The sequence below is a fragment of the Ovis aries genome, chromosome 17 (assembly GCF_016772045.2).
Source record: "Ovis aries strain OAR_USU_Benz2616 breed Rambouillet chromosome 17, ARS-UI_Ramb_v3.0, whole genome shotgun sequence".
In the NCBI taxonomy this organism is placed as follows: Eukaryota; Metazoa; Chordata; class Mammalia; order Artiodactyla; family Bovidae; genus Ovis; species Ovis aries.
Window position 1 is genome coordinate 2105751 of NC_056070.1, and position 15192 is coordinate 2120942.

General features: G+C 39.6%; 1 protein-coding gene across 6 annotated transcripts in view; it reads left to right on the top strand.

The window, feature by feature from the left end:
• The window catches only part of MAP9 (microtubule associated protein 9), a 57003-nt gene extending 42337 nt beyond the window's left edge, over positions 1–14666 (top strand). For 5 of the 6 annotated variants that reach the window (XM_060400913.1, XM_027980312.3, XM_027980313.3 and 2 more), the window contains one exon: positions 2271–7668. In XM_060400913.1, the coding sequence (XP_060256896.1) occupies positions 2271–2393 (123 nt within the window). In that variant the 3' untranslated portion in view covers positions 2394–7668. Of the gene's footprint in view, positions 1–2270; positions 7669–14639 lie in introns of those variants that run through there. The other variant, XM_027980316.3, reaches the window with a different exon arrangement.
• The last annotated feature ends 526 nt before the right edge of the window (positions 14667–15192 follow it).

Here is a 15192-nt window from a genome sequence, read left to right on the forward strand (position 1 = left end):
ATGAGCCTCAATATTCAAATATCTGTAAACACTGAAATATCTTCTGCTGCCATCACATACTCAACCTTTGCATCTAGTAATTTATTTCTGAGACCCTGTTCTCTGAAAGTCGTCACTAACTTCTGACAATTATTCTCTTTGAATTATGGAGTTACAGGTCTTTTTCTTCATATTTTACATAATTCTTTAAAAATATTATCACTTTTAATATTTTAAAAAATTAAGTGGTGTGCTAATGCCTGTTGATAGTATACTTATAAATCAGCAACATTCCCTGGCTGCTATTGCTTTCTAACCAATTAAGGGATTTCCAGAAATACATGATATGCAGATTATACCACCCTTATGGCAGAAAATGAAGAAAAAAGAGCGTACTGATGAAAGTGAAAGAGGAGAGTGCAAAAGTTGGCTTAAAACTCAACATTCAAAAAATACAATGGCAAATGTATTTCATGGCAAATACATGAGGAAACAATGGAAACAGTGAGAAACTTTATTTTCTTGGTCTCCAAAATCACTGCAGATGGTGACTGCAGCCGTGAAATTTAAAGATGCTTGTTCCCTGGAAGAAAAGCTATGACCAATATAGACAGCATATTAAAAAGCAGAGGCATTATTTTGCTGATAAAGGTCTGTCTCGTCAAAGTTAAGACTTTTCCAGTAGTCATTTATGGATGTGAGTTGGACTATAAAAAAGCCGAGCGCCAAAAAATTAATGCTTTTGAACTGTGTTGGAGAAAACTCTTGAGAGTCCCTTGGACTGCAAGGAAATCAAATCAGTCAGTCCCAAAGGAAATCAGTCCTGAATATTCATTGGAAAGACAGATGCTTAAGCTGAAGCTCCAGTACTTCGGCCACCTGATGTGAAGGACTGACTCGTTGGAAATGACCTTCACTCTGAGAAAGATGGAAGGCAGGAGGAGAAGGGGATGACAGAGGATGAGATGGTTGGATGGTATCACTGACTGGATGGACATGAATTTGAGCAAGGTCCAGAAGTTGGTGATGGAGAAGGAAGCCTGGCATGGGGTTGCAAAAAGCCGGACATAAATGAGCAACTAAACTGAACTGAACTGAGAAAAGCATCTATTTCTGTTTCATTGACTCTGCTAAATCCTTTGACTGTGTGGATCACTACAAACTGTGAAAAATTCTTTAAGGGATGGGAATACCAGACCTCCTTACCTGTCTCCTGAGAAATCTGTATGTAGATCAAGAAGCAACAGTTGGAACCAGACATGGAACAATGGACTCAAAATTGGGAGTGGAGTACATCAAGGTTATATATTGTCACCCACTTACTGTATTTCTATGCAGAGGACATCATGTGAAATGCCAGGCTGGATGACTCACAAGCTGGAATCAAGATTACTGGGAGAAACATCAACAACCTTAGATATACAGATGATGCCACTCTAATGGCAGAAAGCAAAGAGGAACTAAAGAGTCTCTTGATGAGAGTGAAAGAGGAGAGTGAAAAGGCTGGCTTAAAACTCAATATTCAAAAACCTAAAATCGTGGCATGTGGTCCCATCACTTCATGGCAAATAGATGGGGAGAAAGTGGAACCAGTGCCAGATTTTGTTTTCAGGGGCTTCAAAGTCACTGAATAGTAACTACAATCGAAATTAAAAGATGCTTGCTCCTTGGAAGAAAATCCATGGCAAACCTAGACAGCATATTTAAAAAAACAGAGACATCATTTTGCCAACCAAGGTCCACATAGTCAAAGCTATGATTTTTCCAGTAGTCATGTATGGATGTGAAAGTTGGACCATAAAAAAGACTGAGCACTGAGCAATAGATGCTTTCAAATTGTGGTGCTGGAGAAGACTCTTAAGAGTCCTTTGAACAGCAAGATCAAATCCTAAAGGAAATAATCGCTGAATATTTATTAGAAGAATTAATGTTGAAGCTGAAGCTCCAGTACTTTGACTACCTGATTCAAAGAGCCAGTTCATTGGAAAAGACCCTGATGCTGGGAAAGATTGAGGGCAAGGAAAGAAGAGGGCAGCAGAGGATGAGATGGTTAGATAGCATTACCAACTCAATGGACGTGAGTTTGAGGAAACTCCAGAAGATACTGAAGGACAGGGAAACCTGGCATGCTGCGGTTCATGGGGTTGAAAAGAATCAGATACGACTTAACAAAGCTAACAAATGACATTTAAATATCTTATAATGATTATTTTGTTCTTCAGCAAGCAACTTGATTTTAAAATAATGGTCATATTTGTATATAAATTTATAGTTTTTTGTTTTCTCTTTAGGAAAAAAAAGAAAGGAAGGAAAGAATTGAACGAAAACAAAAGAAACACCATCCCTTTCTTGAAAATGAGACGCTTCCTCCATGGAGCCCTCCAAGTAGAATTGTGTTCTCAAAAATGTTTTGATAATTCTGAAAACTAAGATCATGGCATCTGGCCCCATCACTTCATGGCAAATAGATGGGGAAACGATGGAAATAGTAACAGACTTTATTTTGGGGGGCTCCAAAATCACTGCAGATGGTGACTGCAGCCATGAAATTAAAAGACACTTGCTCCTTGGAAGAAAAGCTATGACCAACCTAGACAGCATATTAAAAAGTAGAGACATTACTTTGTCAACAAAGGTCTGTCTAGTCTAAGTTATGGCCAGTAGTCCTGTATTGATGTGAGAGTCAGACTATAAAGAAAGCTGAGCGTCAATGAATTGCTTTTGAACAGTGGTATTGGAGAAGACTCTTGAGAGTCCCTTGGACAGCAAGGAGATCCAACCAGTCCATCCTAAAGGAAATCAGTCCTGAATATTCATTGGAAGGACTGATGCTGAAGCTGAAACTCCAATACTTTGGCCACCTGATTGAAAAAACTGACTCATTTGAAAAGACCTAGATGCTTGGAAAGATGGAAGGCAGGAGGAGAAGGGGACCACAGAGGATGAGATGGTTGGATGGCATCACCTATTCAATGGACGTGAGTTTGAGTAAACTCGAGGAGTTGGTGATGGACAAACAGGCCTGGCGTGCTGCAGTCCATGGGGTGGCAAAGAGTCAGAGACTCTGACTGAGCGACTGAACTGAACTGATTCTTGCCTTATTTAGTTATTTATCAGCTCAACAATTTTAGCCAAACTAACTTTAAAACTATTCATTCAGTTATTTATTGTTAGAAGAATCTGTTTTAATTAATGTTGATCATTCCTGCTGACAGTGAAAAAGATTCTTTGGCGTTTAATCAGTGAAAGCAGTGAAGGTATTTTTATCTCTAGATGTGTGTGTGCTTTGCACGCTCAGTCACATCTGACTGACCTTTTGCAACCCCATGGGCTGTATCCCACCAGGTTCCTCTGTCCATGGGATTTTCCAGGCAAGAGTACTAGAGTGGGTTGTCATTTCCTTCTCTAGGGGATCTTCCTGATCCAGGAATCAAACCCACATCTCTTGTGTCTCCTGCATTGGCAGGCAGATTACTACTGTGCCATCTGGTAAACTGCCAAAAATGAAGAGCTAATAATCAGATTACTTTTAACCATTGAAATATATAACCCTTTATCATGTCCTGATAATTCTTACAGTCTGATGATCCATGATGACTTGCACTAACCTGTGTATGTTATTTGAGTGTGTTTATTATCCAATATCAAAAGAAAATCATCTAGTACCTTAATCATAGAAATAATTAAATTTCTGAATCGTTGATTACACATCTAGATTCAGGTTTTAAAATGAATGATTACCAGAAGTGTACATATACTATTTCTTATAAAACTAACCTGTAGCTCAAAATAGTTGCATTTATACTGTACAACTTAGAATTTTGATTAGCTGGGGCAGCAGTTCAGTAGAATCATTCAAATCATCGAGGAATTTTATTTAAGAATGTTGCCTTATGTTTTAATATGAGTGTACTTTATCTGTTCCTGCTAAAATGACAATCACAGGTACTTTATAATGAGTAGACCTCTAAAATGTACCTTCCTAAATTTTATCTCACTCTGTCATTTCATTGATATCAAAAGGTGTCCATTTCATCATCGTGGTATACATTAGTTATGGAAATTTCACAAGAGTCCAGGGTCATTATAACTATTATTTTTTAGACTAAAGCCATAAAAATGATAGACAATTTTTGTCCTCTTAGCTAATCCAGAGTCATGTAACTTAAATTTAGAAGAAATTATGAAAAGATAGTTTGTAGAAAATAACCAAAGAATGTATTTATTTGATCTCTGCATGTCCTCATTAATCGGACTCACACTTGCCATCTAGTTTATCACAGACCAAGTGTGTGCTCTGAGTTGAAATGCTGCTTTAACCAGTGAAGCAATGCAGTAGTAGATGAGAGTAAAGTTACTGTTTATTAAGCATCTGTTGTATACTCTCTACTAGATCTTTACAAGTATTATTTTTTTGTCTTTACAACAGCTATTCAGAATATGTGTTATTATCTTCATTTTGCAGATAAAAGTACTAAGAAATCAAACAAAAATGAAAAAAAGGAATTCATAATGTTTAAGGAGTTAGTTCAAATGCCCATGTCTATTAACTGAATGTCAGAATACCCAGTGGGTTATGAAACTTAGACTTTGAGACAGTTAGTCAGGAGGTTTCACACTCTGAGGATTAGCCTGCTTGCTGCAGTGGGTGTGCAAAGTAGGAAAAATGTCATAGATACCTCTGTAAGATCACATCAGTACTATAGATTAAAAAATCATAAATAAAACAGAATAGATTAAGTATTTATTGTATTGAATTAGCTATTTAGAGCTTAAAAGATATTTGCAAATTCCATGGAGGTAAAGAAAAATAGAAAAAAGTACATCTACTTTTATTGCTGAGATCTTCACTATGTGTGTGATAGATTTCACATCAAATATTTTCTTCAGCATCCTGACCATTTTCTTCTATTTATCATCCTTAGCGATGAACTGTTATCACATCATAGTTAATTAACAAAGCGTAAGGAAAGGTTTAATAAGTAAGTGTTGATTGTTTTCATTTACTTCTTATGCTGAGCCATGTGTTCCCCCATCTCATGTTTGTGACAAGGTTAACGTGGATGGGCCTGATAATGGTAAGGTAACATTCCACGTGACTGATGTACAAGAATGAATCTCTGCTTCCCTGGACAGTTTAGTTGTGGCACTCAAAAGAAAATATAGAGGTGACCTGCATTTGGGACCTTCTCAAAAGAAATCGAAATAGTAATTCCATAGCATTCTTGTGAGGTAAATGAAAAGGGAAATTGAGGTGTTTTCAAAGACCCAACAAGTCATTTCCTTCAAATAGAAATTTCATCTTACTATGCTAAATAAAATATTATTTCCTGTGTACAGAAAGCTGTACTAATTGAATGGTCTAACAGAATGAAATAACCTCTTCTCCTGTAGCAGAAATAAAGCTGAGTTCTGAGAGCTGAGTGAATTTACTTTTTGAGGTCCAAAGAGACGAATCAAGCCTGGTAATATTCTCCTGAAGATGTTTATCTATTTAAGGCATATGATTTCCCTGTATTTATTTTAAAATGATCAGATATCAATATCATTAACATTTATTAAGTTTTTCTTAAAATATGTGTATGCTCCATAGTGTCCAACTCTTTGCAACCCCAGGAGCCTGCCAGACTCCTCTGTCCGTGGTGTTTTCCAGGCAAGAATACTGGAGTGGGTTGCCATTTCCTTCTCCAGGAGATCTTCCTCACCCAGAGACTGAACTGGCTGTCTCCTGTTTCTCCTGCTTTGGCAGGTGGATTCTTTACCACTGCACCACCTGGGAATATGAGGGAATATTAATTCAAATTAAAAACACTAAAGTCCTACAGGTTTTCAGATTAAACTTCTACTTTTGTAAACTGTATTGAGTACTTGAAAAATGCTGACACTTCAAAGTAAATAGCAATTTAATGAATATTTTAAAACATTACTGAGAACAATTTCCCTAGAAATTTTAATGATAGTAAAAAATAAAATTTTATTCAGAACTGAAGTTTCACAATAGCCAAGAAAACTGTGCTAAGTCACTTCAGTTGTGTCTGACTCTTTGCGACCCTATGACTGTAGCCCACCAGGCTCCTCTGTCCATGGGATTCTCCAGGCAAGAATACTGGAGTGGGTTGCCATTTCCTTCTCCAGGGGATCTTCCTGACCCAGGGAGTTGAATCCAAGTCTTCTATGTCTCCTTCATTGGCAGGCAGGTTCTTTATCACTAGTGCCACCATTTTATTCAGAATCAAAGTTCATAATAACCAAGGAAATTAGTGTTACCTAAATAAAAATAAATGGTGTTGTAGATCAGGAAGAGGTTAAAATTTTCTTAATGGAAGAAAATAAGAACTAGGGCTTCACTGGTGGCTCAGTGGTAGAGAATCAGCCTGCCGGAGGAGCAGACACAGGTTTGATCCCCATTCCAGGAAGATCCCACATGCCTCGGAATAACAAAACCTGTGCCCAGCAACTCATGAGCCTGTGCTCCAGGGGCCTGGAGCCACAACGGCTGAGCCCATGTACTGCATATACTGCAGCTGTGGACATCTGTGCAACCTAAGACCCGTGCTCTGCAACAGGAGAGGGCACTGCAGTGAGAAGCCCAGGCACCACAGCTAAAGAGAGCAGCCCCACTCGCTGCAACTACTGACCGAGAAAGGTCCGTGAGCAATGAAGACCCAGCACAGCCAAAAATAAACAAAATTATAAAGAGAAAGTAAGAATTGTTCGGGGATAACAGTATTCCAGTGGTTTGTATTGCACCACATTTTGAAAATGTGAGTAGTTCATTTACTGTTTTAAACAGTATTGAAACTGAGGTTTTTCACTGTTGCCAAAGCAGTAGCTGTTAGTTACGTGTCCAAAGTTTGGTACCATTGAGTGATACAACTATGCATCTGAAAGAGATTTTAATAATTTAATAAACCTGGTCCAAATTCTTGTTTCTAAGTTAAAGAAATTGATTTCCAAAGCCTTGCACTTGCCTGTTCTCACACCAAGGACCATAAGAAATCTAGAGTTACAACTCAGGTATCAGGTTTCCCAGCTGTAGATTGTCCACCATTCTACAGTTTTGATAATCTGCCATTGTTAATGTCATTGATTTTTATACTCTCAGATGTGTCCTTGCTCTTCCACAGCCTTCTCCATAACCTCAGATTAGAGCTGTTTGTGCACCTACATTCTCATGAAAAATGTGAGGAAATACTGTAGTTTTTAAAATGCTGAATCATGGGCTAAGATACAGTAGAGAAAAAGAATTTTACAAAATAGGAGAAATTGATATTTCTCAAAATCGTTCCCAAGAATAAACTAGTGCAAAGAAACTCACTGTCCTGGTTTAATTTTGACTCTGCTTTCAATAATGCTCTATTAAAAAATACTTAAACCCACATGCCTCCATTCTATGCAAAGCAAAGATACTATCAATTATCCTGCTTCCTGGATACACTGGCTACCAGAAATAAAGAATGCTATGTAACATTTAACTGGAGACCTCTCTGAATTCTTTTTATGTTAAAATTTCATGTTATTTGGTTATTTTGAAACATACGTATTACATGTAGTTGTATAATGTTGACTTGAGTGAACTAAACTCTTCCTAAAGGATGTTTTAAGAGTTATTTTAGGAGATGTGTTTAACGTCTGCTTTTTAGTAGCATAATTCATGTGATGCATTAAAAGTGAATTATTCAACATGTATTTTATTGGGTGATATTTACTGAGTCCAAGTTTTATTTCATAATGATAAGAAATATTGTGTTAGTTTTATTTGTGGGCTAAAGAGCTAAAAATAAGACCTGGAACTGACTGTGGCTCAGATCACCAGCACCTTACTACAAAATTCAGGCTTAAATTGAAGAAAATAGGGAAAAGCACTAGGCCATTCAGGTATGACCTAAATCAAATCCTTTATGATTATACAGTGGAGGTGATGAATAGATTCAAAGGATTAGATCTGGTAGACAGAGTGCCTGAAGAACTATCAGTGGACATTTATAGCATGTGCAGGAGCCAGTGATCAAAACCATCCCAAAGAAAAATGCAAGAAGTCAAAGTGGTTCTCTGAGAAGGGTTTACAAATAATTGAGAAAAGAAGAGAAGCAAAAGGCAATGGCGAAAGAAAAAGATATGCATAACTGAATGCAGAGTTCCAGAAAATAGCAAGGGGAGATAAGAAGGCCTTCTTAAACAATGCAAAGAAATAGAGGAAAACAAAAGAATGGAAAGACTAGAGATCTATTCAAGAAAACTGGAAATAGAAAAGGAACATTTCATGCAAGGATAAGGGTCATAAAGGACAGAAATGTTAAATACCTAACAGAGGGAGAACAAATTAAGAGGTGGCAAGAATACAATGAGAACTATACAAGAAAGGTCCTAATGACCCGTATAACCAGTAAAACCAGAAATCCTGGAGTGTGAAGTCAAGTGGGCTTTAGAAAGCATTACTATGAACAAAGCTAGTGGAGGTGATGAAATTCCAGCTGAGCTATTCCGAATCCTAAAAGATGATTCTCTTAAAGTGCTGCACAAAATATCTCAACAAATTTGGAAAATTCAGCAGTGGCCACAGGATTGGAAATAGTTTTCATTCCAATCCTAAAGAAAGGCAGTGACAAAGAATGCTCAAACTACCAAACAGTTGTGCTAATTTTACATGCTAGGAAGGTTATGCTCAAAATCCTTCAACCTAAGTTTCATCAGTATATGAACTGAGAACATCCAGATGTACAAGCAGGGTTTTTGAAGAGGCAGAGGAACCAGCAGTAAAATTGCCAACATTCACTGGATCATGGAGAAAGCAAGGGAGTTCCAGAAAACTATTTGATTCATTGACTACTCTAAAGCCTTTGACTGTATAGATCACAACATATTGTGGAAAATTCTTAAAGAGATTGAAGTACCAGACCACTTTACCTATCCTGAGAAACCTGTGTGCAGGTCTAGAAGCAACAGAATTGGACATGGAATAACTGACTGGTTCCAAGTTGAGAAAGGAAGGTGTCAAGGCTATACATTGTCACCCTGCTTATTTAACTGATACTCAGAGCACGTCATGCAGAATGCTGGGCTGGATGGACCACAAGATGGAAATCAGGATTGCTGGGAGAAATATCAATAACCTCAGATCTACAGATAATGCCACTCTAATACCAGAAAGTGAAGAGGAACTAAAGCGACTCTTGATGAAGATTCAGAGAGGAGAGTGAAAAAGCTGGTTTAAAATTCAATTTTCAAAAATTCAGTGAATTAAAAAATTCTTTGGAATGACCAACGCTGAAGCTGAAGCTCCAATACTTTGGCCACCTAGTTTGAAGTACTGACTCGCTGGAAAAGATCCTGGGAAAGACTGAAGGCAAAAGCAGAAGGGGATGTCAGAGGATGAGATGGCTAGAGAGCATCACTGACTCAATGACCATGAATTTTATCAAACTCGGGGAGATAGTGAAGGCCAGATGAGCCTGGTGTGCTGCAGCCCATGGGGTTGCAAGGCATTGTACATGACTTAGCAACTGAGCAACAACAATAAGATGAAATAATCGTGTGTATGAAGCAACTAAATCACTTCAGTCATGGTCAACTCTTTGCAACCCTATGGACTGTAGCCCACCTCCACTGTCCACAGGAGTCTCCAGGCAGGAAGCCCTTCTCCAGGTGATCTTTCCAACCCAGGGATCAAACCCATTTCTCCTTGGCTCCTGCATTGCAGGCGGATTCTTTACCACTAGGCCACTGGGGAAGCCCCGGAAATAATAATATTTTTTGATAAAATTTTATTAAAAAGGACTGAAATTTTGGACATAAAGCTTTTTGTTACTTAAAACACTACAGAGATTACAAAGGTAATATAAGTTCATAATTATTAGTTCAGTTCAATTCAGTTCAGTTGCTCAGTCATGTCTCACTCTTTGTAACCCCATGAATCACAGCACACCAGGCCTCCCTGTCCATCACCAACTCCCGGAGTTTATTCAAACTCGTGTCCAATGAGTCGGTGATGCCATCCAGCCATCTCATCTTCTGTTGTCTCCTTCTCCTCCTGCCCCCAATCCCTCCCAGCATCAGAGTCTTTTCCAATGAGTCATCTCTTCGCATGAGGTGGCCAAAGTATTGGAGTTTCAGCTTCAGCATCAGTCCTTCCAATGAACACCCAGGACTGATCTTTAGGATGGACTGGTTGGATCTCCTAGCAGTCCAAGGGACTCTCAAGAGTCTTCTCCAACACCACAGTTCAAAAGCATCAATTCTTCAGCGCTCAGATTTCTTCACAGTCCAATGCTCACATCCATACATGGCTACTGGAAAAACCATAGCCTTGACTAGATGGACCTTTGTTGGCAAAGTAATATCTCTGCTTTTTAACATGCAGTCTAGTTTGGTCATAACTTTCCTTCCAAGGAGTAAACGTCTTTTAATTTCATGGCTGCAGTCACCATCTGCAGTGATTTTGGAGCCCAAAAAATAAAGCCTGATACTGCTTCTACTGTTTCCCCATCTACCTCCCATGAAGTGATGGAACCAGATGCCATGATCTTAGTTTTCTGAATGTTGAGCTTTAAGCCAACTTTTTCATTCTCTTCTTTCACTTTCATCAAGAGGCTTTTAGTTCCTCTTCACTTTCTGCCATAAGGGTGGTGTCATCTGCATATCTGAGGTTATTAATATTTTTCCCGGCAATCTTGATTCCAGCTTGTGCTTCTTCCAGCCCAGTGTTTCTCATGATGTACTCTGCATAGAAGTTAAATATACAGCCTTGATGTATATCCTTTTCCTATTTGGAACCAGTCTGTTGTTCCATGTCCAGTTCTAACTGTTGCTTCCTGATCTACATAAAGGTTTCTCGAGAGGCAGGTTAGGAGATTTGGTATTCCCATCTCTTTCAGAATTGTCCACAGTTTATTGTGATCCACACAGTCAAAGGCTTTGGCAAGTCAATAAAGCAAAAATAGATGTTTTTCTGGAACTCTCGCTTTTTCGATGATCCACCAGATGTTGGCAATTTGATCTCTGGTCCCTCTGCCTTTTCTGAAACCAGCTTGAACATCAGGAATTTCACAGTTCATGTATTGCTGAAGCCTGGCTTGGAGAATTTTGAGCATTACTTTACTAGAGTGTGAGATGAGTGCAATTACATAACTATAAAATGCACATATCAAAAATCACCCACACTCCATTTCCCAAAGATAATCATAGTTAACATATTACATTTTCTTCCAGATTTTATTTTCTGAAGTGTTTTCCCACATACATAAAATTAAGCCAAGCGTGAATAAGGTAGAGGTACAGTCCCTCTCTCTGCTCTTCTGTATTTCTCTCTCTACCATGCTGCTATATGTCTGTATACATGTGTGTGTATGTATACATACATAACATATACTATTTAAAATACAATACATGAACATACATGAATATATTCACACTTACATGTTCTTATTCTTTAAAAATTATGTAAGTCTGTATATGTGGTAACCAGATTTTAAAATATCAGTACATCCAGCAGGTTGTGGAACTTAGGATTTAAGACAGTTAATCAGGTTTCGTGCTCTGAGGATTCACCGTCTTGCTCCAGTACGTGTGCACCATGAGGAAAGTGTTATGGGTCATTCTGTAAGATCACATCAGTGCTACAGATAAAGGAATTTCATTGTTGTTGTTCAGTTGCTCAGTCTGTCTGACTCTTGGCAATGCTGTGGATGCAGCACACCGGCTTCCCTGTCCTTCACTATCTCCCGGAGTTTGCTCATGTCCATTGAATCAGTGATGGTATCTAACCATCTCATCCTCTGCTGTCCCCTTCTCCTCTTGCCCTCAGTCTTTCCCAGTATTAGAGTCTTTTCCAATGAGTTGGCTGTTTGTATCAGGTGGTGAAAGTATTAGAGCTTTAGCTTCAGCATCAGTGCTTCCAATGAATATTCAGGGTTGATTTCTATTAGGATTGACTGGTTTGATCTCCTTGCTGTTTTAGGAGGTAGAAAGACTTTCCTAATACACTAAATATGATATATGAAGGGTAGAGAAAAATCAACACTGACTTTGAGATTTCATCATAGCCTGGGCCAGTGGGTGGATGGTGATGCCTGTTTTTCAGATAAGTGTGAAGGTGAAAGATTTTGGAGTGTGAGGGATGGTGGATGATAGATTTAAGAGAACTTTTTGCAGACATCTCAGAATCTAGTGAAGAGATAGGAGAAGGAGATGCTGATTGACCTGAATATATGTCTGACCCTGCTTGCTCCTTGACTGACACATACCGTACAAAACCCCACAACAGTCTTATGCATGGGGCACTTCAAGCCTGAGCTATGATCTGTACCAGGAAGCAATCATGTCCCAGGACAACCTATGCATGACTTAAGCCCGATCACAAGTCCAATCACCACTTCCCTTGCTGTTTGGTGAGTATTTTCTGCCTTCTCCCACCATATTTAGTATGGGCTACTTCAGTATCCATGAAAGTGTTACTCAGTTGTGTCAAACTCTTTGCAACCCTATGGACTGTACCCTGCCAGGCTTCTCTGTCCATGGAATTCTTCAAGCAAGAATGCTGGAGTGGGTAACCGTTCCCTTCTCCAGGGGATCTTCTAACCCAGGGACTGAACCCAGTCTCCCATGTTGCAAGCAGATTCTTTACCATCTCAACCACGAGGGAAGCCCTAGGAAGACAGAGCCATATGGTAATTACATCTGGGCCATTACACTGACCAGGCTACATACAGTTTCTTTGCTCTCTAGCTACAGTGTGCAGGCTTCTCATTGCAGTGGCTTCTCTTGTAGAGCATGGGTTCTAGGGATGCACGTTTCATCAGTTGCAGCATGTGGGATTAGTTGCACTGTGGCATGTGGGATCTTCCTGGACCAGGGCGAGAATCAGTGTCCCCTGCATTGGCAGGTAGATTCTTAACCACTAGACCATCAGGAAAGTCTTATTTTTAAGTTCTTGAGGAACTGCCTTAGTGCTTTCTACAGTGGCTGTATCATTTTCTATCCCCACCAACAAGGGGTCCAATTTGTTCATATCTTTGCCAACATTTGTTATTTTCTGTTTTGTTTTGTTTTTTGAGAGTAGTCATCCTACTGGCTACGACAGAGATTGAGATGATTGGATGGCAAAACCAACTTGATGGACATGAGTTTGATCAAGCTCCAGGAGGTGGTGATGGAGAGGGAAACCTGGCAGTCCACGGGGTTGCAAAGACTTGGACACAACTGAGCTACTGAACAGCAACAAAATTTGCTCATTTTTTTTTATTAATAATTGTTGTTGCCTGTGCCTTTGGTGTCATGCCAGGGAATCATTGTCAAGTCTAATGTCCTGAAGTTTTTGTCCTAAATAAGAAGCTCAATTTACTGAAAGATGGGGAAAAAACTTGTATAAGGACTTTGAAACATTAATAAGATTTATCCTCAAGTTTCCAAGGAGCTAGACAAATGGAGGTTTAGGGAAGGAAGAAGTAAGCTAAACTCACTTGAAGGCTTCCTTCTCTTGTTCATTTGTAAAACCACCCTGTTGTTTGAAACACCGCCATGAGATTTCTGAGACCAGTGCTGCTGGGCTTTATCAGAGGAACACAGAACGACTGCAGACCCTGCCCATGTCCTCGCTGGGGAGGAATTTCATCAAGGCACCAGGGCTCACAAACTCCAGGGAATCCCGGCCCTCAAGACTGGTCTCTTTTCTTCCAGTCAGCTTCAGGTTAGAGGCCCAGGTACCCCTATCCTGGCTCCAACCTTCAGGGCCTGGATTCTGGGACAGCGTAAGAGTAAGCAAGACCCTTACACTCCTTTATCTGCCCGGGGGTTAGAGTATCTAAAAAGCTGCAACTAACAGATCATGGAGGGCTGAGTGCTTGCAGCAAGTATGGGTGGAAAGATGGGATGTGAGTTCCTATGTCAGCCAGGCCTTTCCAGGGTGAAGATCTGTGCATTTTTTCCTGGGCAGTCAACTCCCCATGTCATCCTCCCAGGGAGCCCAGGTCCATGATTATGAAGGCAGAGGCTTTCCCCTTGCTTATCTGTAACTTCCCACTCCCACAGTGAGGAGCCTGGCTCCCACCATCTGCCATTTATCTGTGCATTGCTCCTTTCCAGGTTACATGTGCAGAGGTTTCGGCATCCTTAGCTACTACATCTTGGAAAAGAACTCCATAAAATAAAGCCCACTGTTTATGACAGTCCATGTTGCCTTTTGTCTACAGATTCTGTTCATTTCCAAAGTTAACTTAGGTTAGCACCTTCTACTCCATCCCCTACAGTTGTGTTTCCCCATACATTTCTAATATGGTTACATTCTGCCATATTGTGTATTCCATCCTGTGACACTCCCACAACCTAAATAACTACATTCGAATAAATTATGACTGACCCCTTGGGCTATACAAATCTGTGGTCTTAGACAAATGCGTAGTGACAGTTACCCATTTTATTGTATCACTTCAAACCCCCCACTCCAGGATTGGCTTACCATCTATGTAGCTTTGCCTTTCCTGGAAAGTTATAAATGGGGTCATACTGTGTGCAGCCTCTTCATTCTGGATTCTTTCACTTAACAGTATACACTGAAGATTTACCTACGTGTTTCCATTGGTTGATGGTTCACTGCTTTCTATTGCTGAGTAGTATTTCATTTTATGTGTACAGGAGGAAAAACAATTTTTACTCTGTCTTTCTAGATTCTTGGTTGAGAACCCCCTTGTATTAAAAGATTACTAAGAGAAAAAAAGAAGTTAATGGCGTGTATACCTTCTCTGTACAAGGGAACTACCCAGAAAAACTGAGTTACTCCCAGAAATAGCCAAAGCCATCACCTTAAATATAAATCTTCAGATAAAAACAAAAGAAGACCTTGTGAAAGAGGGGACGCCAGTTGTGGCAGGATATTATGAAAAGCAGGGTACACAAGGGTATGATTGTTTGCAGATTTAAGTCAGGGCTTCTACAGTGATGAGTTACTTGAGATTTAATCATTCTTCTATTTCTGGTGCAAAGAAGGACATGTGTGCATGTTCAGGCATATCTGACTCTTCACGAACCCAAGGACTGTAGCCCGCCAGGCTACTCTGTCCATGGGACTTCCCAGACAGGAATATTGGAGTGGTTTGCCATTTCCTTCTCCAGGGGACCTTCCTAACCCAGGGATTGAGCCCATGTGTCCTGTGTCTCCTGCCTTGGCAAGTGGATTCTTTACCACTGACCCAAGACACTTGTTCCTTGGAAGAAAAGCTA